General features: G+C 38.7%; 3 protein-coding genes across 3 annotated transcripts; 2 read left to right on the top strand and 1 right to left on the bottom strand.

Annotated features, from left to right (window-relative positions):
• The first annotated feature begins 1,766 nt into the window (after window positions 1–1,766).
• On the top strand, window positions 1,767–2,706 carry LOC133995485 (phospholipase A2-like). Its single transcript, XM_062434895.1, has 4 exons — window positions 1,767–1,815; window positions 1,925–2,072; window positions 2,192–2,325; window positions 2,588–2,706. The coding sequence occupies exons 1-4, from the start codon at window positions 1,767–1,769 to the stop codon at window positions 2,704–2,706; spliced, it is 450 nt and encodes a 149-aa protein (XP_062290879.1).
• Window positions 2,707–6,477: 3,771 nt separating this feature from the next.
• Window positions 6,478–10,519, top strand: LOC133994938 (phospholipase A2, minor isoenzyme-like). Its single transcript, XM_062434183.1, has 4 exons — window positions 6,478–6,526; window positions 6,623–6,752; window positions 6,850–6,983; window positions 10,377–10,519. The coding sequence occupies exons 1-4, from the start codon at window positions 6,478–6,480 to the stop codon at window positions 10,517–10,519; spliced, it is 456 nt and encodes a 151-aa protein (XP_062290167.1).
• A 2,637-nt stretch (window positions 10,520–13,156) lies between these two features.
• Window positions 13,157–14,285, bottom strand: ppp1r3c2a (protein phosphatase 1 regulatory subunit 3C2, duplicate a). Its single transcript, XM_062434182.1, has 2 exons — window positions 14,272–14,285; window positions 13,157–14,171 (listed from the first exon to the last, which is right to left on the bottom strand). Exons 1-2 carry the CDS (start codon window positions 14,283–14,285, stop codon window positions 13,157–13,159), a joined length of 1,029 nt encoding a protein of 342 aa, XP_062290166.1.
• Between the last annotated feature and the right edge of the window lie 9,530 nt (window positions 14,286–23,815).

Below are 23,815 nucleotides of genomic sequence, written 5' to 3'. Positions count from 1 at the left end.
TTGAGACCATGCTGTATTGAAAAACATTGCAAGTTTGTCTTAGGACTAATTTACATGCAATATGTCCACTAACTAAATCAAATAATACTGTAAATGAGGTGTTCAGAGGTAATGCCATTAATAGTTCTTATTTATCATTTAATTTAATATAAAGTGCTGTGAACAGAAGAAACCTAAATTGAGTGAATAGTTTGGTGTGACCATGCTTTGCCTTTGAAACAACACCAGTTCTCCTTGGTACACTTTCACACAGTTTTTCCAAGTAAAAACCAGTACTCAGCAGTTAGGTTGTTCGGTGCTTCTTGAAGAACCTGCTGTTGCAGTGTAATCATGTATTCCCAGACTGACTTGATGACTTTGAGACCAGGTCTCTGTGTGTCCTTGTTCTTCTTGTTGCTGAAGATAGTTCTTTATGACTGTGACTGTGTGTTTGGGGTCATTTTCAAGCTGCAGAATACATTTGGGACTGCTAAGACACACCTCCCTGATTGTATTGCACAATGGATAAAAGTGGAGATAAGATAAAAAAGATAATAGATAAAAGTGCCTAAAATGTTTGCACTTACAGATACTATGACTGTATACATCAGTACTGCCTTTGTCTGAGTGACTCTATGAACACAACCATTACAAAATAATGATGCAATTCATACATTTCTGTTTGGTGTGCAACAGATGACATCAAATGAAGCTTGATGACAAGTAAATCTCCCCTTTATACAGGGCAGTGTTGCTACATTTGTGACCACGCCAGTGAGACATTCATGGACATCATGATGTGTCATTCACAGTTACAGTGTTAATAAATCCAGGGTTTCTCAACCTTTTCTGACCCATGAACCCATTCATTAGGCCATATTGCTTGTTAAGGTGTCGAGTGCTAATGTGAATTTGTTTATATTTACAAGAGCTGAGAAGGAGACAAAAGATTAGAAAACACAAAGAGACGCCCAACAAGGCTGCTTATTCCACTACATTTATTTTTTTAATTAAAGAAAATTTTATATATGAACGATGTTGTTAAGCATCTGAGTTCATCAAAAACCACAAACATAATAGACTGTTACAATAGCCTACACTCTTCTGGGAATGTCACAAGAGATTAGTGATGATGAGTGCTGATGTGTGAAAAAGTCTCTGTACTAGTTCATACCAAATCTGATGAGGTGCAGTCAGGTTTCTGTGCAATGCTTTTAAGTTCTTCCACAGTTTGTTTGTGGTATTTGTAGTAAATATTTACTATTTTCTTTTAATTATTCAATTTCCCTTTCCTCACTTACCTCATGTTCATTTTTCTTCTTTCATTCTCCCTAATTGGCTGGTTTTTTTCACCCTCTGTCACCCCTAATTGTCCTGATTAAGTTCACTTGGTACACTCAAGCCTTATTAAAATCTTTTTACAAGTTTGTGAGATCTTACACTGAAAACAAGCTTTTTTGATGGTTACATGTTTGAAGTCGATTATATATTTCAAATGTATTTAATAAATGATCTAGTGTCTTTTACATGGATCCTCACTGCCAAGGCTGAGCAATGGTAGTCTAAACAGAACATCATACTTCAAAGTTTACAGAGAGCGTGAGAGTTTTTACCTTCTTGTGCACATGTTGGTTTGTGTTTGAATCTCCGAGTCTAGACATTGCGAGGGGCGTAACCCTGTGTCGTATGAACAGCTGACAGGGCAGATCCCAAAGTCCCACACTTGATATATAAAGAGAGGATCTCAGTTCAAGAAGTACTCTGTGACTGACCTGTTGATTAAAGGGATGAATACCCTCCAGACTCTCTGCCTCTTGGCTATCGGGCTCTCTGTTGGTGAGTACAACTAGAGACTTTAAAGCTATGCACAAGGTGGTTGTGACTAGATCCATCTAGCACAGTGTAAACACAATTATGATTATGTCTTCTGCTTGTTGTGCTTCAGCCCAGTCCTTGGATTACAAGGCACTCAACCAGTTCAGGAATATGATCCTCTGTGTGATGCCTGATAGCTGGCCTGTTTTTGACTATGCTGACTATGGCTGTTACTGTGGAAAGGGAGGCTCTGGCACAGCTGTGGATGATCTGGACAGGTAATTCACTCTGTTTCGTACGGAGATGACAAAAAAACAACAACAACAAAAAACCCAACAAAACAGAGACGTATGCAGTCCGTTTCAAATGTTGTCTCCTTTAACTTTTTCACCTGCAGGTGCTGCGAAGTGCATGACCAGTGTTACACCGATGCTATGCAGCACGATGACTGCTGGCCCATCATTGACAACCCTTACACCGAGTTCTATGCTTACAGCTGTGACGAGGCGAACAAGAAGGTCACCTGTGGCGGTGAGTACAGCATAAGATCACTTGTTCTTATTTTCATAAAATCTGCAGGATACTTTTTTTTTTTGTTATTGTCCCAGGTACAATAGGTGTAGCATGGGTAAATTATAACTCAAAATTAACTGACTTTTCATATAAGAAGATTAATGCCAACGTTTATGAGATGTGTATTTATGTTAGAATAAAATTATGTTTCATTTATAGGAATGGTTACTGGCCTTATGAGTCAGAGTGTAATTAATGCTTTCTTCTTTTTCTTCCTCAGACAACAACACAGAATGTGAGATGTTCATCTGTGAGTGTGACAGGAAGGCCGCTGAGTGTTTTTCCAGATCACATTGGAACCCTGACCATGAGCACCTGCCCAGCGACCAATGCCAATAAAAACCTCTGTAAACTGTATCAAATGAAGAATTTATGTCTCATCTCAGCATGAAACATCCATACAGTCACATACAGTATGAATTGTATATGGGACAGTAAATTACTTTAAAATTGCTGTAATTTTGGTGACCTGTATCCTTCATTCCCTCCATGTGCTCAAACTCTCTTGTGGTTTTGTTAATTGTGAAGAAATCCAGACATTAAATACAATTAAATCTGCCTCTCTCATTTTACCCCAGATGCTGCCCAGTTATCATTTATTCAAGGAACTTAACTCAAGTTACCAACAGAGGGCATTATGGTGTATTTTTTACTTTCTTTGTTTGTGGTGTAGAGTCATGCTACATATGTTTACACCAGCCTCTGTTCTGATTTGGGTGTAAAGGGTGATGACATCTATAGTGTAGTATATGCTCTGCTATTTATTTATTTTCTTCTGTTAGCCTTTAAGATATACTGTCTGTCAAATGTCCTGTATGTGATTGTACTGTATGTAATATATGTTATAAAAATACATTTCTTAGAAAAAAAAGAAAGCATATTTGGCATTTTCATTCATTTCTTTTTTGTTTCTATTACGTATGAATGGGGATTTTAGTGTTTTACACTATAAAATCAGACCTGAAGTTGAAGTGAAAGACACTTTCAATATTCACTCCCACTGAGTCATCTTTACTTAACATGGACCGAAAATGGTGTGACCTTTTGAATGACCTGTAATGTTCTAAGTCTAATTAATAAATAGCAATGTTAGCACTATAATTTATTTGTATCATACCATCATAACACTGAAATTGTGATGCACACTTACACAGAGCAAGATCACTCTTAATTTATTTACTACCTATTTCTTCATGTATAGATGGAATCTGAGTCGGTGGACCATGTATAACTTAAAAAGACAAAAAAAAAAAAAACTATAATTCCATTACACCATTGTTAAAAGTTATAGACTACATAGTTTGCTACCTTTTAAGTATATATTTAATTATCTGAAAACTAATTGCATAAACCCGTTCTCAAACATGCTCTTCTTGCCTGAAAAATGTGCCAATATAAGATATAAATATCAATATTTTGTCACTTAACACTATGCAAAACAACCACACAAAGGGCTGCTGGCTATTTTTGTGCAAGTGGAAAAGGTTACTTAAAACCATACATTTATTCTGCCTCTTTTCGTAACAACAGCATTAGTTGGCCACAAAACAACAGTGAGTATTGAGTCACTATCTGTTGTAACTGTCACAATCTGCTGCTCTGGTGATACATTTCTATTCACCACACCTCTGCTCCACTCTGCCTGCCAGCCACTCCCACCTTGTCAACTAATCTCTCTCACCTGGATTCTCAGCTACAACTCCTCTGTAATCTAGCCAAACCTGTCCTGCTCACTCATTCATTGCTGGATTGTTCTTCTCTTGATGCAAGACTCTCCAGCATTCACCATTAGTTTGATTTTCCGTTGCCGACTCGTCGCTGACCTGGTAAACATGTCAGCCTTCTGTCCCAAACGATGAGTTCAGCCTCTGCACTTGCTGGTCTCTGTTGCCTGGTGTTCTCCTGCATTGAGTACGCAGTGTGAGATTCCCTGCCGCCATTCCTGTGGGTAACTCAATGGTCATTATCAATTCTAGCTGTGGTGATTTGTGCTGCAATTGGGTCCTACCACCCCCTCCCATTACAGTCACCTGCTTTTGTGTTGCTGATTACACTGGTTATTACTATCACTCCTTTCTTGAAAACCGTTTTCACTTATAACCCACAACTCTCAGGGCACCAGATGGTTGTGAGATTATTTGCAGCATAATAAACTAATCCACTCACTGCAGCCTATTGACTTGGTTTCAGCCACCAACACCACCCAGTAGCTAAATGTCTGAGATTGCAGCTGTGGCTTCAGCTTGCTGGATCAGTCTAGAGCAGTGGTCTCCAACCCTGCTCCTGGAGAGCTACTGCCCTGCATGTTTTAGGTATCTCCTCACTCTAACTCGTTATCAAGCAGCTGAGGCTCGTCAAAGGGCTTGATAACGAGTTGATTATTAGAATCAGGTGTGTTAGAGTGAGGAGATACCAAAAACATGCAGGGCAGTAGCTCTCCAGGAGCAGGGTTGGAGACCACTGGTCTAGAGGCTATTGTAAGGACAACATGACACAACAGCGTTAAGCACCAGCAGCTGTGGCTGCTGTTAGCTCAAAGATCAAATAAAACAAACTGCCAATTTGAGGAGGAAGAACATAGATATTGACCACTGACTAAAGTCTTTCTCTGAGCTAATACTTCATGTGTATGACCAGAAATGTCACTGTGGTTATGATATCTGTCATGTCCAACTCCCACAACATAATTTACACCACCTGTTGTACATGACAAAATGCAATATGAGAGACATCTGGGAAAAATACACAAAAAACAGAATTCTGTCTTGACTCTGAATTTTCAATGCTGCTTTTCTTTATATATTGTGGTCAGTAACTTATTATAGCTTTTAATGTAGATCTCTGTAGTTGTGCTTGTAGATGATGTTAGGAAGGAAAGATCTAACACCTAACACCAGCTCAACACTGTTGGGAAATTCCCAGGGTGAAGGCTACCATGACCACACAGATGTGACAATTCACAAAGGTGATGTTCCCAGGAGGCCACTGGCCTGAAAAAGAAATTAACTGACAAATAAAACAAGTCTAACAGAGAGGTGACTAAGAAGAAAAGGATCAAGAGAGACTCTCATGTGGCTCCCACAGTACCCAGTGATGACTCCACCCTTGTTTGTAAAGTCAGGCTCACACAGTATCTAAAATACATGCAGTAGCTGTCATGGTACTGCGGTTGATATTTGCCATACCAACTGCAGTACAGGAAGAAAAAAACACTATCCTGTTCTTCAACTTTTCATAGTAGGTAGGGGCGTGTCTAAAGAAGCCTATCCATTGCAAAACTTGTGTGCCCAGACCATCTAATAGATTGTTGACTTTTTCTGTCTGGTGTGCATGATGAATCAGATGACAATACAATGGAAATCTGAGCAATCAGAGTCAATAAAAGTAATGTGAATGAATATATACATACATACATATATATATATATATATATATATATATATATATATTCATTATAGCTGTTTTCATCTTAAGCTGCATTTGTAAATGGGCATGTGTGAATTGATTACATTTTACTTCGCGGAGAGAAGAAAGGAGAAAGAAAATATTTTAAAAATCAGGTGGGTGTGGGTGAGCTGGTAGATTTCAGAGCATCCATAAAAGCCCTTACTCTATCTTAAGTACGTGTTAATGAAAATAGTCAAATGATACAAATTATGTAATAGTAAGATTTCCCTTAATTGGAACAAAGGGTCCTAGCTCAAAGCATGAAAAACAACCATAGGCAGGTACATACTTCTGGCCAGATTGCCACAAAAAGCTTATCTAATCTGATCCATAATCAAACGTTCCACCATATTTTATTAAAGTCTGTTAACATGTTTGTGAGATCTTGGACAGAAAGCAACCTTTTTTTGATGATTACATGATTAAGACTGATGAAATATTTCAAATACCACTATACAATGAGTAAACACTGACTGTACTGATACATTTAGTGTCTCCATATATGGCTTCCCAACACCAAGGCTGAGCAACAGTAATCTTGTGGGAGGCGTGGCCCTGTTTCACATGAACAGATGAGAGCAACAGGGCAGATCCAAAGATTCCCCACTTGATGTATAAAGAGGACCTAAGAAGAAACCTGTGACTCACCTCTTGATTAACGGCATGAATACCCTACATACTCTCTTTCTCTTGGCTGTAGGGCTGTCTGTTGGTGAGTAAAACTGCTAATTTATGCACAAGATGGTTGTGAATAGATCCATCCTTTAGCAATGTAGTCAACTAAGTTTGCCTGCTTGTTGTCTTTCAGCATATCCTTTTCAGTTTTGGAGGGTGATTCTGTGTGTGATGCCTAATAGCTGGCCTCTTCTTGACTACGCTGACTACGGCTGTTATTGTGGAAAGGGAGGCTCGGGCACACCTGTGGATCAACTGGACAGGTAGATTCATTCACAGATGACATTTTAAAAAAACAACAAAACAAAGATGTATTCAGTCTGTTTCAAATGTTGTGATCTTTAACTTTTTTACCTGCAGGTGCTGCCAAGTGCATGACCAGTGTTATGACGATGCTATGCAGCACCCTGACTGCTGGCCCATCTTTGACAACCCTTACACCGAGTACTATACCTTCAGCTGTGACAAGAAGAACAAAAAGGTCACCTGTGGCAGTGAGTTCAGCATAACACCGCTTGGTCTAATGAACTTGTTCTTGTGCTTTTAAAATTTGCAGGGATACCTTTTTTTGTATACGTTTGTTATATCTCACACAGGCTCTGCCCTCTACTCGATTCTATGTGTGATCATTTCTTCCAATCATACGCACACAATCGGCCACTGAAACTTGCCAAGATGTAGCCGGCTAATCAGGACATGCCTCACAGTGTACAAGGCAGAGCTTCGATGCTTCTCACATCTTTCTCAGTTTAGCGACAGGGAATCTGTTTATTAATCCTACCTCTCCACAGATTAAGTAACCATTCTAGCAAACTTGTTCTTGCCTGTTGCGCCCTGGCCTCATGGTTGTTGCCACCATATAGCTCTTCTGCCTCTCCTCAGTTGGGACCACGCAGAGATTGGCATGATGCGTCCACCTGCATTTACTGCTGACGATTTCCTCCTTTTCAGTACTAGCAATGGTGGGATTATTTGGGCTGGGTGACGTCTCACTCCATTCGATGATGAGCCCAGTGCACTGGCACGGACACCTCAGCTGAGACTGCTCCAGTGGCTTTACCGGTAGATGATGATGTCATCCTCTAGTCTGTGTCTGCAACATTACTGACCTTCAAATACACCTCTGAAATCAGCTTCCAGTAATTTGCTGAAGGTTATGGTCACGTACTTGTTTTTATGTCAAGGCTTGTCATGGCTCAACCAGCCTTTGTTTCACTCTATCTTCTTGGCATTTGGCAGTCAGTAGAAATGTTCAAGAAGGAATTTCTAGAAACAAAGTTACCAGTCATGACTGTTTTTTCCCCCTGAAAGTGCAGGGCCAAATGTAGACAGACTATCCTGATGCGCTCCCCTTGGAAAAGATGTCTCTTGGAAGATCTGTCTAGTGCTGTTATCTATTGCACCAACTAGCACAGCTCTTCCCTCCAGCTAACAGCAATGTGGCTAGGAGCATTATCTCCTCACTGAGGATTAAAACTTAATGTCCACATAGTGGCCGGAGAGAGGACACTACATGATTCCTTAGTGTCAACACTGCCTCATGATGTTCTCACCGCTATTGTGCACAGGACTGCCATTTGCAGCTCATCTCTGGGGGTAATGATGGTGCGGCCAGTGGCATTATGTCCTCCTTATTCCTTAGTCCTGCACACAAACTGAGGAGAGGAGACATCATGTCTGTTTCACTAACCTCTGGTTATTTCAACGGGAACTACAGAGAACTACGAACACATTGAGTCAATATCAAATATTGTGATGTGGCAGCTGACAGTTTATGTGACCACACCGTCTGCTCAGTCCTTTCGATATCGGTCCCTCATGGACAATCTTCCTTTTATAGAAGGTTTAGTGCTAGGGAAGGCTTAATCGGAGTACCACAGCTGTGCGTTAAGAATGGTGTCACAGCTTCCTGTTCGAGGAGTGTATGGACACAACACTGAGACTGGGTTATTCACTCCAGTTCTTACATGTTCCTCCTCTATTATTGGGCATTAATGAGATAAATCTGTCCTCCCTAGAAGGGGATAGATTCTCTCTCCAAGAAAATGCAGGACCTGTTGCTAAAACTGGTTGTCCCGATCATTCTTACTCATGGAGGTTTTACTTTGTGTAGTTCCTGGTTCCCAAGAAGATGGGAAATTTCAAACTCATTTTAAATTTCTGCATTCTGAACCACTGTACTACCTTACAGATGTGCTGCATGGTAATGATGAGGAGAGTGATGGAACTGGTTCAACCAGGCAACTGGTTCACCACCAGGAAGTTCCTGCATTTCTCCTTTGAGGGGATAGCCTACAAGTACATGTTACCATTTGGCTACTATCTGGCTCCATTCACATCCAGCGTGTGTGGACGGGGAGCCGCAATTACTGCATGACCAGACCATGAGGGTCTCCTTCTACTTAGATGACCTCATAGTCATGGTCCAGGGAATGGGCCATTTTCAACACAACCAATTTGGTGCTGCAAGAAACCCTGTAAGGTTTTGCCAACATCTAGTAGAAGAGGGCTCCCCAATCACGCCAACTGGTGGAGTATCCGGTAGTTGTGGTCAACTCAGTCTGCATTCTGTCACATTAACAGTAGGGTGGAGTCCGATCCACAATCCTGTTAAAGTAGGTGGACAACCTATTGGTATGGACCTCAGAGCGCCTTGGTAGCAGAGTGGTTACCGCTCATGCCAAAAAAATGGCAGCATCCCTTGTACGATTCCAGCAGGGGACCTTTGCTGCAGGTCATTCCCCTCTCTCTCTCTTCCTGTTTCCTGTTGGCCTCTCTGACACCTACTATGAAAATAAAGGCAAAAAGCCCAAAATAAATCTTTAAAGAAGTAAAAACAGAAAGATAAGAACACCTCCTGTCTCTGAGAGCCCTCCAAATTCCAGGTCCAGAAAACATGTGTTAGGGTCAGGGTTAGAATTACAGGGTAAAGTGCTCTTTCAGAGTGTGCCTGGAGGCCTCCACTGCAGTAATAGAGGATTTTGGTGGTTTCCAGGACTAGAAAACTGGAGGGTTCTGGGGAGTCCCAGTGCGTCTGCCTGGGTTTTGGAGGCCTCTAGTAGGGTCCTGAGGGGGTTCTAGGGAATGCCAGGGTACCCCACAGGGGTCCTGGAGGGTTCTTGGGTGTCCCATGGCATCCCACTTGGGTCTTGAAGGCCTCCACTTGGGTCCTGTGGGGTTCTGGGGACCTCCAGGGTGTCCCCTGGGGGTCTTGAGCCTGCCACTGGGGTCCTGGAGGGTACTGGGTATTCCCAGGGCTCCCATTGGAGGGCCCTGGAGAACTCCACTGAAGCCATAGAAGCTCCTGGTGGTATGGTTAAGGTTAGGGTGAAGTTTGCAGGGAAAGAGGACCTGGAAGTATGGAAACTGGATAAAAGTGGGAGTAAGGTAATCCACCACAAAGGGCATTGAGTAAAAGTTGTGTTTTGAAATGGTTAGAATTACTGTATATTTTTAAACTGTATGTTTTTAAACTGAGTAAGTAAGAAGGTTAAGACTCATATTGAAGAAACAATTTGATAACCTCCACCCCCACAACTGTGGCATCACTAGAAAGCCCAGAATGTCCTCTTGACAATACAGTAGGACTCATACACATTGCAATAATGGTACTTGACTTAGAGGTCTCAAACTCATGTACCCCAGAGAGGTAAAAAATGTGTTAATTTTTACAGTAAAATATAGAATATATATGTAATAGAATAGAAAGTCTTTATTGTCATTGTACAAAGCACAACGAAATTGAGATGCTGTCTTTAAAATGCAGAAAAAGCACCGAAAAGGGGAGCACCAAGCCGCTGCGTCTAGACGCGTTTCATTTATAAGAATGGTTACTGGCCTAATTGTAATCACAGTGTAGTTAATGTTTTCTTCTTTTTCTTCCTCAGCCAAAAACACAGAATGTGAGATGTTCATCTGTGAGTGTGACAGGAAGGCCGCTGAGTGTTTTGCCAGATCACATTGGTACCCTGAACATGAGCACCTGCCCAGCGACCGATGCTGTACCAATACCTCTGCAAACTACACTTAATGAACAGTTTATGTCTCAGCATGAAACATCCATACAGTCACATACAGTATGATTTCTGTATGGGACAGTAAATTATTTGTGCTGTAATTTTGATGGCCTGTATCCTTCATTCCTTCTATGTGCTTAATCTCTCTTGTTCTATTAATTGTGAAGAAATCCAGACATTAAATACAATTAGTTCTGCATCCCTCATTTTACCTCAAAAGCTGCCTGTTGATGACAATTTATTCAAGAGATTAAACTGAAGTTACCAGCAGAGGGCATTATAGTCTACTTTTTTCTTTCCTTGTTTGTGACATTGAGTCATGCTGCTTACACCATGCCTGTCCTGATTTGGGTGTAGTATGACATTTATACAGAAGAATATATGCTCTGCTATTTAATATTTTGTCTCAGTCAGCCTTTGGGATATACTGTCTGTCAAAGTTCCTGTATGTAAATATACTGTATGTAAAATGTTATAAAAATGCATTTCTTAAAAAAAGAAAAAAGTTCAGATTTTGTTTCATTTCTTTTTTATTTCTATTGGCTATGAATATTAATTTTAAAGTGTTTTACAATGTGTTTACAATAAAATCAGACAAGCTGTTGTGAAAAACACTTTCCACTCACACACATCTTTATTTGAATTAATTTTCATTAATTTGAGAAAACTTGAATATCCTACTTCATGAAAATGAAAATGGTTACTGTAAACCATATATTTATTCTGCCACTTTTAGCAACAATAGTATTAGTTGGCCACAATACAAACACAGTCTTGGGTCACCATCTGTTGTCACCTGCTTTTTATATCACTTATTTCTTGAAAACAGTTTTCACTAAATACCCACAGCTCTCAGGGCACCAGATAGTTGTGAGATTATTTGCAGCATAATAAAACAAATCCAGTCACTGCAGCCTATTGTCTTAGTTTCAAACACCACCACCACCCAGCAGCTAACTCTCTGAGATTGCAGCTGTGGCTGCAGCCTGCTGGATCAGTCTTGAGGCTATTGTAAGGACAACATGACGCAGCGGCGTTAAGCATCAGCAGCTGGTAGCTGGCTGCTGGCCATCAGCCAGCTGTGGCTGCTGTTAGCTCAAAGATCAAATAAAACAAACGGCAGATGTGAGGAGTAAGAACATAGATATTGACCACTGACTAAAGTCTGAGCTGATACTTCATGTGTATGACTAAACATGTAACTGTGTGTCACTGTGGTTATGATGTTAAGTCATGTCCAACACCCTCAACATAATTTACACCTCTGTATTTAAATGTTCATTGTATTGTGTTGTATGCTGAGTCTGAGTTTTGACCTCTTCTTAATGTACACCTTGATACCAAAATATAATGGTATTGTACATCAGAGAAATGCAATTTGAGAGACATCTGAGAATAACTAAACTAAACTTTTAAAAAATCTGTCTTGAATTGACTGAATTTTAACTGCTTCTTTTCTTTTTCTGTTTATTTTATTATGGTCTGTAATTTACAATAGCTGAAAATGTAGATCTCTGTAGTTGTAAATTAATAAGTGCTTTAGAGGATGAGGCATGTGAATCCTACATGTGCACAGCATTCGCACACAACATTCGTTACACAGATGTGACAATCCACAAAGGTGATATTCCCCGGAGGGCACTGGCCTGAAAAAAGAAAGAAAGTGACAGACAGGCAAAGAAAAAGTCTAAGAGAGGTGACTAAGAAGATATGGAACAAGAGGAACAACAAGACAGACTTTCTCAGGTGGCGCCTACTGTATCTAATGACTCCACCCTTGCATGTAAACACAGGCCCGTGCAGTATCTAAAGTACATGCTGGGGCTTCCATGGTTACTTGATATTTGTCATACCAATCACGGTACAAGAATTTCAGTTCACCAGACACTCCCCTGCCTGTGTGAAAAGTTCTTCAACTTTTCACAGCAGGCAGGGGAGTGTCTGGAACAGGCTGTCCCATACAAACAGTTTGTCTTACTTTGCCTTGATGATATAAAAGGATTTAATAGTTTGTTGACATATTCTGTCTGGTATGCATGACGTATCAGATGAAAAGACACTGGAAATCTGAGCCTTCAGAGCCAAAAGGAGTAATGTCTGTGTGAAAGTACATCACGACCACAGGTCATCCATTTGTTCATTCAGTATGCTTGGAGAAAATGGGTTAGAAGCTGTAAGCACAAAAGGTTCTTAAAATAATCTTCTAATCTATGTATGAATACACGTGTTTTCCCTAAGACAAATACAGGTCTCATGTTTTCACTTTTCCTCTAATGCCTCTGGATTTTAATCAGGGCTTATGTGTCATGCTAGAGTATAATGCATTTTATACTTTATATACATATAATGCATTATAGCAGTTTGCACTTTAAGCTGCATGTGTTAATGGGCATTTGTGGAATGATTAAAAGAGAATAAAGGATAAAGGGTTAGGGTCTTTTTCAATTAGGACATGAATGCTTTATATATTATTCACATTACAACAGGGTAGTTGAGCTCAGGTGGGGGAGCTGGTAGGCTTCAGACCATCCCAACCATGGAGATTTCAGAAGATTCACATATCCATAAAGCCCTCTCCTAAGTATCTGTTATTAAGATAGTCACAGTGTTTAGAAATCCCTATCACTTTGTTGACGAGGTGTGGGTTAATTTCAAATGGCCTGTTTTGTTGAACACAGGGTTTTACAGTCTGCTCTGACTCTGCTTGACAAACTCCCCTGAAGACAGTGTAGATCAGCAGAGTTCTTAATACTGAGAGACATTTGTAAAGGCCGCTGTTTTGAAAGAGTGGGGTAATAGCAGTTAGTGTCTCCTTGGTTTGCATTTGATCCATCTTTTTCCATGCACACCCTGTAATTCTGTCCCCTGTTGTTGTCCCAGTGTGGCGTGGCGCCAGGTCCAGGCCGGAAGGCCACACAAAACTCTATTCGCTCCTTTGGATTTATGTTCTTGGGTATGTTTAAGTCAAAGGTAAAAATATCCATTTCAGAAATCCCACACCTTTGCTGTTGCGAAAACATGCAGGGAACATCATGATGGCTCCGCCAAGAGTTGAAGGTCACCCTTATATGCACAGTCTTTTCAATACTGGCATGAGAGACACACACTTTGCCACTCAAGGAGTGCCCTGAAATGTTGCAGTTTCCCAACTGTACGTGCATCTCGTGCAGGCGCGCAAGAAAGGCTTTCAAGTCCAGCAACGGCTGAGAGAAACCCAGTCGCAGCTTGTAGCGCTGCAGTTTGTTTGACGTCAGTTGTTGGTCTTGTAGTTTGGCTGGAGAGGGTTTCATCAGCAGAGTGGAAGTGTGAGAGGCGGGCTCAGGAATGAAAAGACGCACAGCAGTGAGAGCTAACCCCTTGGCATCCGCAAACACCACACGCTTCTTGTACAGACCACCACTGTCCCTGCGGAAGCAGCTCCGAGGCTCTGAGTGCATGGAGAAGGAGGGCAACAGTGAGGATGAAGGAGTATAGGAAGAGGGACGTGGGAGCTGAAGGCTGTTTCTCAGTTGACAGTCAGTCGGCTGATAACAATGCTGCGTGGGTGTCAGAGGAGACATGGACAGCAGTTGATAAAGCGGCTGGCGCTGGCTGAGGCTCAGACACATGGCAAGGTCAACTGGCATCATAGTGGACTGGGGGTGACTACCAAAAGCATGGAGAACTCTGAGGAGGAGGGGGACATGATAGTGTTAACACACAGCACAGCACAGTATAATTGCAGTAAGACAAAATTCTAATTCAGAGTTCAGTGAAAGCAGCTTACCTTGTACAACTCATTTTCAGAATGTAGATGTTAAACTGTGAAACTTTTGTCTTTGCCAGAGGATTTCAGTGAATTCAGAATAATCTAAAAATAAAGATAAGGGTTAATTAACAAAAATTAAAATCCCTGAGTGATAAAACAATTAGTCCAAAAACACTTTTTTTTATATGACACACACACAAAGTTGAAGAATAGCAAGGCAACAGCAATAACAGCAAGCTAAGATAACAATTAAATAAAATAAAAAACAGTGTCAGCAATTTTAAAGACAAATAAAATGTACTTACAGATTGCAAAGTTCCATCTGTTTCATCACATGAATGATCGAGAGAGAAGCAAGAGGATGATTGTGTTTCCAGTCTGCCTCTGCTCTCTCTGGACTTTATGTCTGGAATTTAGAAATGAGGCTGAACCTTCAGTGACACCCCCTCTGCATGCTGGTGGAGTTTGGCCAATAAGGTTAAGCTTTTTCTATGTCCCGCCCATGAAGTACTGCTTTGTGGAAAGCCTCAAAGATTTCCTTTAATGGAATTCTGATACTGTAGAGTGACTGATTTGCTTAAATTTGGAACAAATATGAACTTTTTTTTTTCAAATAATTGTAGATGATTTATAACACATATACTACATAATATATTTGACCACCAGTTTGCATATCAGGCTGAAAACACAGTTCATGGTAAACCAGAGGAGAGAAGAATAAAGTGAAACAATACACATGTATACAAACTGAGATACACATTTATATTACTTATATTACTTACTTTATTGTAGGTCTCTTCATTGTGAAAATCAATAACATGAATGGATACTTACTTAATACTTTCAATTTACAGTACAGATTATGCCTTTACCCAAACCCAGATAAAGAGAGGTGCAATAATCAGCTGGACTCCTAATCCACATATTATGATTTGAAAATGTTTTTTAAATAAAATCTAAGATTCCTGTTTAATGATTAAGTTGAAATCGTGCAGTGCATAAAAATAAATGGGCTACAGCTGAATGAGAGGATTACATTAATACTGCTCTGCATTATTACTGTTGGCAGCCAGTTATCTTAGTTTAGCACAAATTCAGGAAGCAGGGGAAAACAGGGAGCCTGGCTCTGTTCAGTAGTAAAAAATCCACCTACCAGCATCCCTGAAACCCATTTATTAGCATGTTATATTTTGTTTAACCGGTGTGAAAACTGAAGTGCAAAACAGATTAGAGTGGTTGTTTGTAAGTAGTTTTGTGTGCCTGATTATTTTTGTGTTGGGTGCAGTAACTTCAGAGATATAACGGGTTAATTAATGTTTCTAGTGTTTGTTCTTAGCACACGTGCCGCTGACTGTAGGCTCATGTTTAATACACAAACAGACATGAGCGTGTTATTGATCTTCTCATATAACTCTTGGCAAGAAAATAAACAAAAGACTATCCCAAACCACTCCTTCAAAACATTACTTATAGTAGATGGAAAATACTAAACATAATAAGAAAACATGAAACAAGCATGCAGCATTTCCCATAAAGTTTATAGCAGGTTTTCTTTAAAAAAAAAAAGAAAAAAAAAAGAAAGAAAAAAAGTCTTATAATTGTCCTTATTACATTTAAAAACATCATTAGTGTGGTCTTATGTTATAAAGTAGTCAAATTGATGCTAAATGCTATTTAAAGGACACTATATACAGAAGCACACTGTGTAACCCTTTGATAATAAATTGGACTAGTTGTACGGTAAATTCCAAGAAATGATGTTTGCTACTGGTCCATTATGAGTTTAACAGTAACAAAGTGAAAGCTGAAAAAAACAGGTTCAGACTGAGGACAGCCCTGTGCTCCAGGCAGCTGTAACAGAACATTCTGTTTTAACATTGGCAAGTTCAATTGGTAAATGAAACAGTCTGAAAATGATAGGAACTGGCTGCTGCTGACTTCCAGAAACTGGTTTATTCATGTCAGGCCCAACGAATCCTATTCAATGAGTAGCACTTTCTTTTACACATCATCTGGTTTATAGACTGTTGATTATTAAGGTAAGTTTTGATACCTTTTGAATGAGTAACACATTCACTAATCATCCTTCCACATTGCTTTTAAAGCATCATTCTATTTTTCACTTTTCTTACTATAAATAATCTTCCTTTCATTCCCACATGATTTATCTATCTATAAGCCAACATAGAAAAACATCTGTCTCATGCGCAATGTGATACAAGCTCTCGCAACTCCTTTCACCACAAGTCATGAAGGCTGCATACTGTTTCATCACTTGGGGAGACCGGTGTGCCCTTTGTGTAGACTTTCACAGTTGAGGTGAGGTGAAGCAATAAAACAATGACTAATGCTTGACACATACAGTACTTTTTATTGCAGTCAGTATCTCTCTCCAGTCTCAGATTATTGGTATGTGTATCCTCCCATGTCTCCGGTGATGAGAAATGATGTCAAGATAAATGAAATAAGCAAATTGGTATGTGAAGATTGTGGGATCCTCTCTTTGTGCTGTCACATTTTCTTGTTGCCAAGTGATGAGCACTAATTTCTTATACAAAGAGATTGACCTCCCCACAAGGTCAGTCTCCTTGCATTGAAATTACATAGTGAGAAAACAAAAAGACAAAAACAACAACAACAACAACAACAACACAAGGCTTTCTGTTACAAATTTGACCAATGCTAAGGATTATACAACATGATTTTTTAGGAGGTTGTGTTAGTAAGAGAAACTAAGTATGAATACATTCTTTAATGCCATCAAAGTGACAAGTCTTTCTTTAAAAAATAGTTAAATGACAGTATTCCTACAAAATGGCTGTATTTTTACAAGCTTATGTTTAGAGAAAATCATTTGAAAGGACTGCATGTACATGCACTCTACAAACTGTGTTCAACTATCTCACAAATAATTTACATTTTTTATAAACAAACCATATTCATTTTTGTTTACCATACAGAGAGTGAAAAAGAGAGTTCTTTTTTCCCCCAACTCCCCCCGGCCCTATTGTTCCTGTGGACACAGGAGAACAAACCTGAGCACTTGAGTTCAAGTAATAGATATCAACAGCACTGAGGAAATGGTTTACACATTCACATTTTAGTCTCAGAGTCTCACACTTCAACCTTTGTTTGTTTATATAATATATTTCATATTGTAGCCTCGTGAGTCGTATCATATGTAACGTATAACTTATGCAAGATGTAAGAGGGGCCGATACTGTGGTGTCAGATAGACACACTTCATTTTTCCTTTTGCAGTGCATGACAACCTAGCTGCTTGTGCCTTGGAAATGTTTGCATCGCTCACCCAAGAATACACAAAGAAACGGGACAGCATTAAACGTTGTTACTTGTTGAAGCAGGTTTAGAATCAGTACAACCCATTACACAATGAGTAACCATTATATAAATGTCCAAATAGAAAAACACAGTGTTTTTTCCTGGATAGAAAGCGTGATGTTCAGCCAGCCCTTTCCCTAAAGACTGCAAACACAAACCAGACAGCTTTACTCCTCTTCAGAAGAAAAGTTAAAAACAGTGAGGTCCCTATATGGAAACTTCTACAAACTGCCACACCTTCACACAAACAAGTACGAATATAGAATGATCTCTAATGGTTCATCACTTTAGACAATGACCTCCTTCAAATTTAGCTTGTCTAGGTACCTCATGATCCACACAGTGTCTAAGACAATAGACTTCAAGGAAAATATATCTCTAACTCACCCCAGAGGTCAGCAAACAACCCTCAGGTAGAAACAAGTTCAAGAGTTCAGCCTAGGAGTAGGATTTTTTGTACTACAGTGTCACAATGACATTACCATCACATTGAATTGGGAACAAACATTGACTCCTTATTTTGAAAGCAACATTCGTAAAACATATATAATGTATACAAGAAATGCATCAAATGATAACCACTAAATCTCTCTTACGCTTGTCTTGACAAGTGATACAAATGCTGCAATGTTTTGAACATGAATACCTGCATTATAATAATAATGTTACGAAAAGTACAGCCACTATTATCTATTCTATATTCATCATTCATATTCATCATTCAGTTAGTAGGCCTATTCAGTGGTCATCTGGGTTCCATGAATGATTCACCAGAGGCACATTGAGCCCCAAGACCCACCTGCACACTATTATATGTAATTTACCATTATGCAGTACACATGTTAAGTCATTATGCCATTATGCATGTCATCAGTTTTGTTTTTCTTCAAATGCAACACTAGATTTACAATGCTTGCCACTGATTCAGTATTCATACATCAATTCTATTTGGACACTAAGACACATCTGGATGGTCTACTGATTCTAACGTTTATCTTATTTTTAGCTTACTGTTTGATATTATTACTATATGCACTATATGTCATAAATCCAATAGGGTACATGATAAAACAAACTGATCTATAATGACTTCTACCAGCCGGTCTTCCCCCTCTGGTCACTGAGACAGCAGTACTAAAAGTCATAATGCATACCAATCGACTACTGTCTGCTGCATACAGATGTTAAATGAGCTCACATGGAGTCATACAGTATGCATCATTAATCTTTGTTTTCACAGCGCCCATCTATCTGTCTGTCTTTGTGTCTGTGTGCATTCCTTTTCTGTCTGTCTCGACGTGTTGTCACAGTGGGATATTCATGATCAGCATTTGTTTTAACACATCCCCTGTCACTAATTGCTACTAATATTATTGGTGAACATGTTTGCTAAGCTGAAATGTTTGTTGTAATACAGCAGAGAGTTGCAGATATTAGCTGCTTATACTTATGACAAAACAAATTAGGCTACCATTTGCATGCTTTGAAAGATGTCTAAAAAACACAAAAAAACTAACAAAAGTCTTTGCTTGTGAAGGATTTGGTAATTAAACTGTGTCTCTGCATCACTTAAATTAAGTCCAATAATCATTTACATTATTCTTATGCTCTTTTTGCTTTATTCCTATGCTCTTCTTGCTTTATTGCTTATTCGTTTCCCCTTGTCAGATCATGTGTTCAGTTGCATTTGATGAACTGATGTTTCAGCACTAGAGATTGCTCTACCTTGCCCTTCAAGCCTCAACATGAATGTGAAAGCTTGGTTACACAACATCATAATTATGTGTTGTTATCTGATGTCACAACATCTTCATTAAAATGGACAATCCAAAATGATCTAGTTCATAAACCAATCGAACCTGAATGGAGGGAATGTGGTCACTGTGGTTTGTCAACAAAAGTTTTATTCTAATACTGACAAACCCTAAAAACATAACATACAAAGGCATTGCTGTATTATTGCTTCACTTTATTGATAAAAGAAAATGGTTCCTACTGGCACACAACATCACACGCTTGGTTTAATATGAAGTAAAAGTTTAGAGGGAGTTGACTTTTTCACTGCACTATATCTCACTGTATTTTTTACAGTTGGACTTAAATTGCTAATGTAAAATACATGAATGGTAGTATAGGAGGCATCAGAATAGCCAGATGAAAACTACTTCAAAGAAAGGTGTATATAAAGAAAGAAAAAGACAAAGTGGAGTTTAGAAGCATGTGTCTGATTAGGGGGATTCAGACTAGAGAGAGATTAGGGAATTTTTTTTTCTAATGTTGGCTCTTAGGCTGTAAAAATGAAACTGTGATTAGAAGTGAAATTTGAGTCAGTGACCAAAAACTTTCCCTGCCAACCCACTGCTGCTTTCTGTTCCAATACCGTGGAAAACAATCGTCATACAGTATACTGTACAAAGTAAAATTGAAACTAGAACTGAAAGAGTTCTTGAAATATGTTCATGAAAATTTCATATCTAGTAATGCATTAAAAGATACACAAAGAAATAATGAAAATACCTATTGATCATATATTTATTCATGCAGATTTTTTGTAATTTAAATTTCATGGAAGAGGATTAGGGCCACATGTGAAAAAAATATTTGAATCCTGAGATTCAAGTCAGAACTCAAATACATTTTTCACATGTGACTCTAATCCTCTTCCATAAAGCATAAAGGTTCTATTGAGACATGAATTCATTTATTTATAGTGTGTTTTTTTTTTTTGGTCCAGATAATTCTTCCACACTTAAGAGGCTTATTTTCTCAAAATACACAGTACCTAAATACACTGCAAAGCAATCTGTTGGATACGCTGCTTAAAACACTTCTGAAGTTTTAATTTTAAATCTGAAATGCCCTAGACATTTCTTTAAAACATAAGTGCATGCAGAAAGTAAACAAACAAAATGTATCTATCTATCTATCTATCTATCTATCTATCTATCTATCTATCTATCTATCTATCTATCTATCTATCTATCTATCTATCTATCTATCTATCTATCTATCTATCTATCTATCTATCTATCTATCTATCTATCTATCTATCTATCTATCTGTAAATACATACATACATACATACATACATACATACATACATACATACATACATACATACATACATACATACATACATAGCGAGTTCAAAGTATATCAAAAGTATATAGATAATAATGTTAAGTTCAAAGCAAAAACTTTATTTCTTTGGTGGGGGTGGGGGTAACATCTTCAAAGCCAAAACTATATTTCTGCTGGCAGAACGATTAGGATTCCGCTTTTAAGAGGAATGATGAGAGAGGCTGATGTAAGCTTGCAGGCGGAGAGCACTAAATTGCAGACTGTAACCCCATTACCACCCTTGGCCGACTGAAGATGGCACCCTGCAGGACCTCCATCATCATTTGTGCTGACTCCCTACAGCCAGGAGGGGTAGGGGAGGAGCAACCTCCTGTGGGAAGAGAACAGAGAACTCCTCTCTGGTGTGAGGGGGCAGGCTCACTGTCACATTTATGTAACAGGCAGAAGGATTATGTCTCTAATTAATACTCTGAGATGTCGGCGATGTGATGAGAGTAAAGCATGCTATTTATGAGCTGACCAAGCAGAAAATATGCTGAGAAACTGTTATATTTGCCTGAATACATTCGTTGTTCTTCTTTAATTGTCTTGTTTCTTTTTTTTTTGCACAGTGCTGTCACAGTTTCAGTTTTGAGGGCCAATTCAGCATTCATAAAAAAACAAAAAACAATTAATACTGCACAATTATTCAGTATGTTGTAATTCTAATGTATTTGTTTTATAGAACACAACTCAACAGTGAAAATATAGGATGCGCATATGAGGTAACATCTTTGATCATTAACAATGACTGGTGTAATATTACTTAAATAAGCATAAAGTCATCTGCAAAAAATGTTCATTTATATTACTAACATTCCTTTCTTTTGCCTATATTATGTTTCAACCATATAACAAACAGCTCTAAATGGTATTGTGCTTGTCTGTCTTGTATTTGAACTGTTCATGTGTGGGACATGGGTGGAGTATCAATAGCACACCATGTCTCCATGTTTTGGATTTGGATTTTTGTTTTTCTTCAAGAAAGTTCCTCCTTCCTTCCTTCCTTCCTTCCTTCCTTCCTTCCTTCCTTCCTTCCTTCCTTCCTTCCTTCCTTCCTTCCTTCCTTCCTTCCTTCCTTCCTTCCTTCCTTCCGTCTGTCCTCCTTTCTTTTACCTTTACATATTTCTTCTTATTTCTCAGTTTTTCATGGAAACAATAAATAAAAGTGTCTAATGTCAGGGGTGGAATACCAAGGTTTTTTGTTTTCTCTTTCATGGAAAACATTCTTGCTCTCAACCACACTACTATGCAATGACAAATTCATATTTTACATAGAAAAGAGAGCTAAAAATGAACTGTGATGTGTAACTTATATAAAGCGAGTTTTAATTATTTTTACATAATTAACATAATAATTAACATTAACATAATTAATTTTCACACCGACATGAGATGAAATTAATATCTCCTTGGAGGGTAGTAAATCTAAAATGACTGATTTTATGTTACAGTTCTGTGTCATAAAAATGTAAAGCTTATTGATGACCATTAAATCCTGATAGAATCTTTGCACTGGATACTATAATCGCTAGAGTGAATGAAACAATTACAGCCAGCACTTTATAGTCTTCCCTATTAGTACAATCAAGATCTGGAATATTAAATCTGTTTTGCAGCTGGTTTTATGGGGGGTAGAAGCAAATGATCTGTGCTCGCTGCTATGTTTACCCTGCAGGCTGCAATCCAAAAGAGAATGAACGGAGTTGAACACGGTTGTGGGCTTAGCTCTTAGGTTTTGCCAGAGCTCCTCAGCATGGATCGAGGCATCAGCTGCGAGTTCAGTGTGAGTCCAACTCCAGCTCAGCAGGATCTAATAGCAGGATCGGAGAGTCAATCCCTGATCATCTTCCTTAATCTCGTAAAGTTGTCTTCAATCTAGCTTTTTTAGCATATTCAGTGTATGTGCAGGGCCATACGATCTATCATATGGCCCTATCTACTATCTATATATTCTGTCTATTGAAGTTAGAGTCATACACTTTTACAGTACCAGTAAATGGCAAGTCATCAGCAACAGAAATATAAAACAGGTCTGAATCTTGTCAGTTTTTGGCATTAGATATAACATGGAAATGTCACACTACTATAACTTGTCTATATTTCCTAGAATCATCAAGTGAAAAGGCTTGGGCTACTCTCTTACATGATCATCTTTTGTCATCTGTGGAGTTCCATCTAGAGCTCCTTATTTGCACAGAAAAGAACAAACAGCCCAGTGTTGTAACATCACCAAAATAGGTTTCCTGAATGACTAAAAGCCTATTGAATCAGTCATGAGGCTGCCATGCCAAATGGAATATTTTTGACAAGTACGAATGCTGTCACTGTAGGAAGAATCATGAAAATTGAATATTATGTGCATATAAGAACCAAGTCAATGGGGCACAAAGGAAGGATGGCAGATGCATCGACTAACAGCTACTGTACGTTCTCCATCCAAATAGTCCTTTTCAAAACAATTTAAAACAATTAGAGGAAACTGATATGATGACAGTCAGAGAAGAAACAGAAATGTGATGTTGACTATAAAACAAATTAAATATAATGTAATAACCACATAGACAAGCATTAAACTCTAATATACCCCAGAAACAAGCTTTCATATGCTAATGAGTTTCTAAGGAATGTAACCCTTTTTCTGCACTAGTAATATATACATACTTTTGTACATTTTATATTATGTATTCATATTCCGTACATATTGCTACACAGTGCATAAGTGGAACAGTGAGGATGTATATGTGCGCCAGGCTTGAAATTCAATTCCCTGTGGTATACCCTTATGTATGATCTATATTGCACTGTACCTATGGTACAATTAATAATGTACTGTAATGTAAAACAGCAGCGTTACTCACCTCATAACATTCTACTGAGAGACATGTCATAAAATCCCACTGGCACATTCATTTTGTAAAATATGGGAGACATGATTTTAAACTCACTTTTAGCATAGAGTGCTTTTTATTTCTCATTCGAGTGCTCATTATATTTCTATATTTTTGGCTTACCTTAGAAAGGGAAGTTGTAAGAACAGTCATTTCCATAGTGCTCTGATCTCACTTTTGCATATCAATTTATCTATTTGCTTGTATAA

The sequence above is a fragment of the Scomber scombrus genome, chromosome 15 (genome assembly GCF_963691925.1).
Source record: "Scomber scombrus chromosome 15, fScoSco1.1, whole genome shotgun sequence".
NCBI lineage: Eukaryota > Metazoa > Chordata > Actinopteri > Scombriformes > Scombridae > Scomber > Scomber scombrus.
The sequence above is the reverse complement of the archived record's forward strand: the minus strand, read 5'-3'. Positions and strand labels throughout refer to the sequence as shown.

What these genes read in the sequence shown, in the direction of transcription:
- LOC133995485 (XM_062434895.1), top strand. Translation starts at nt 1,767, where the DNA reads ATGAATACCCTCCAGACTCTCTGCCTCTTGGCTATCGGGCTCTCTGTT. An exon ending in GGCTATCGGGCTCTCTGTTG is followed by an intron (nt 1,816 to 1,924) that starts GTGAGTACAACT and finishes GTTGTGCTTCAG; the next exon opens with CCCAGTCCTTGGATTACAAG. An exon ending in GCTGTGGATGATCTGGACAG is followed by an intron (nt 2,073 to 2,191) that starts GTAATTCACTCT and finishes TTTCACCTGCAG; the next exon opens with GTGCTGCGAAGTGCATGACC.
- LOC133994938 (XM_062434183.1), top strand. Translation starts at nt 6,478, where the DNA reads ATGAATACCCTACATACTCTCTTTCTCTTGGCTGTAGGGCTGTCTGTT. An exon ending in CCTGTGGATCAACTGGACAG is followed by an intron (nt 6,753 to 6,849) that starts GTAGATTCATTC and finishes TTTTACCTGCAG; the next exon opens with GTGCTGCCAAGTGCATGACC. An exon ending in CAAAAAGGTCACCTGTGGCA is followed by an intron (nt 6,984 to 10,376) that starts GTGAGTTCAGCA and finishes TTTCTTCCTCAG; the next exon opens with CCAAAAACACAGAATGTGAG.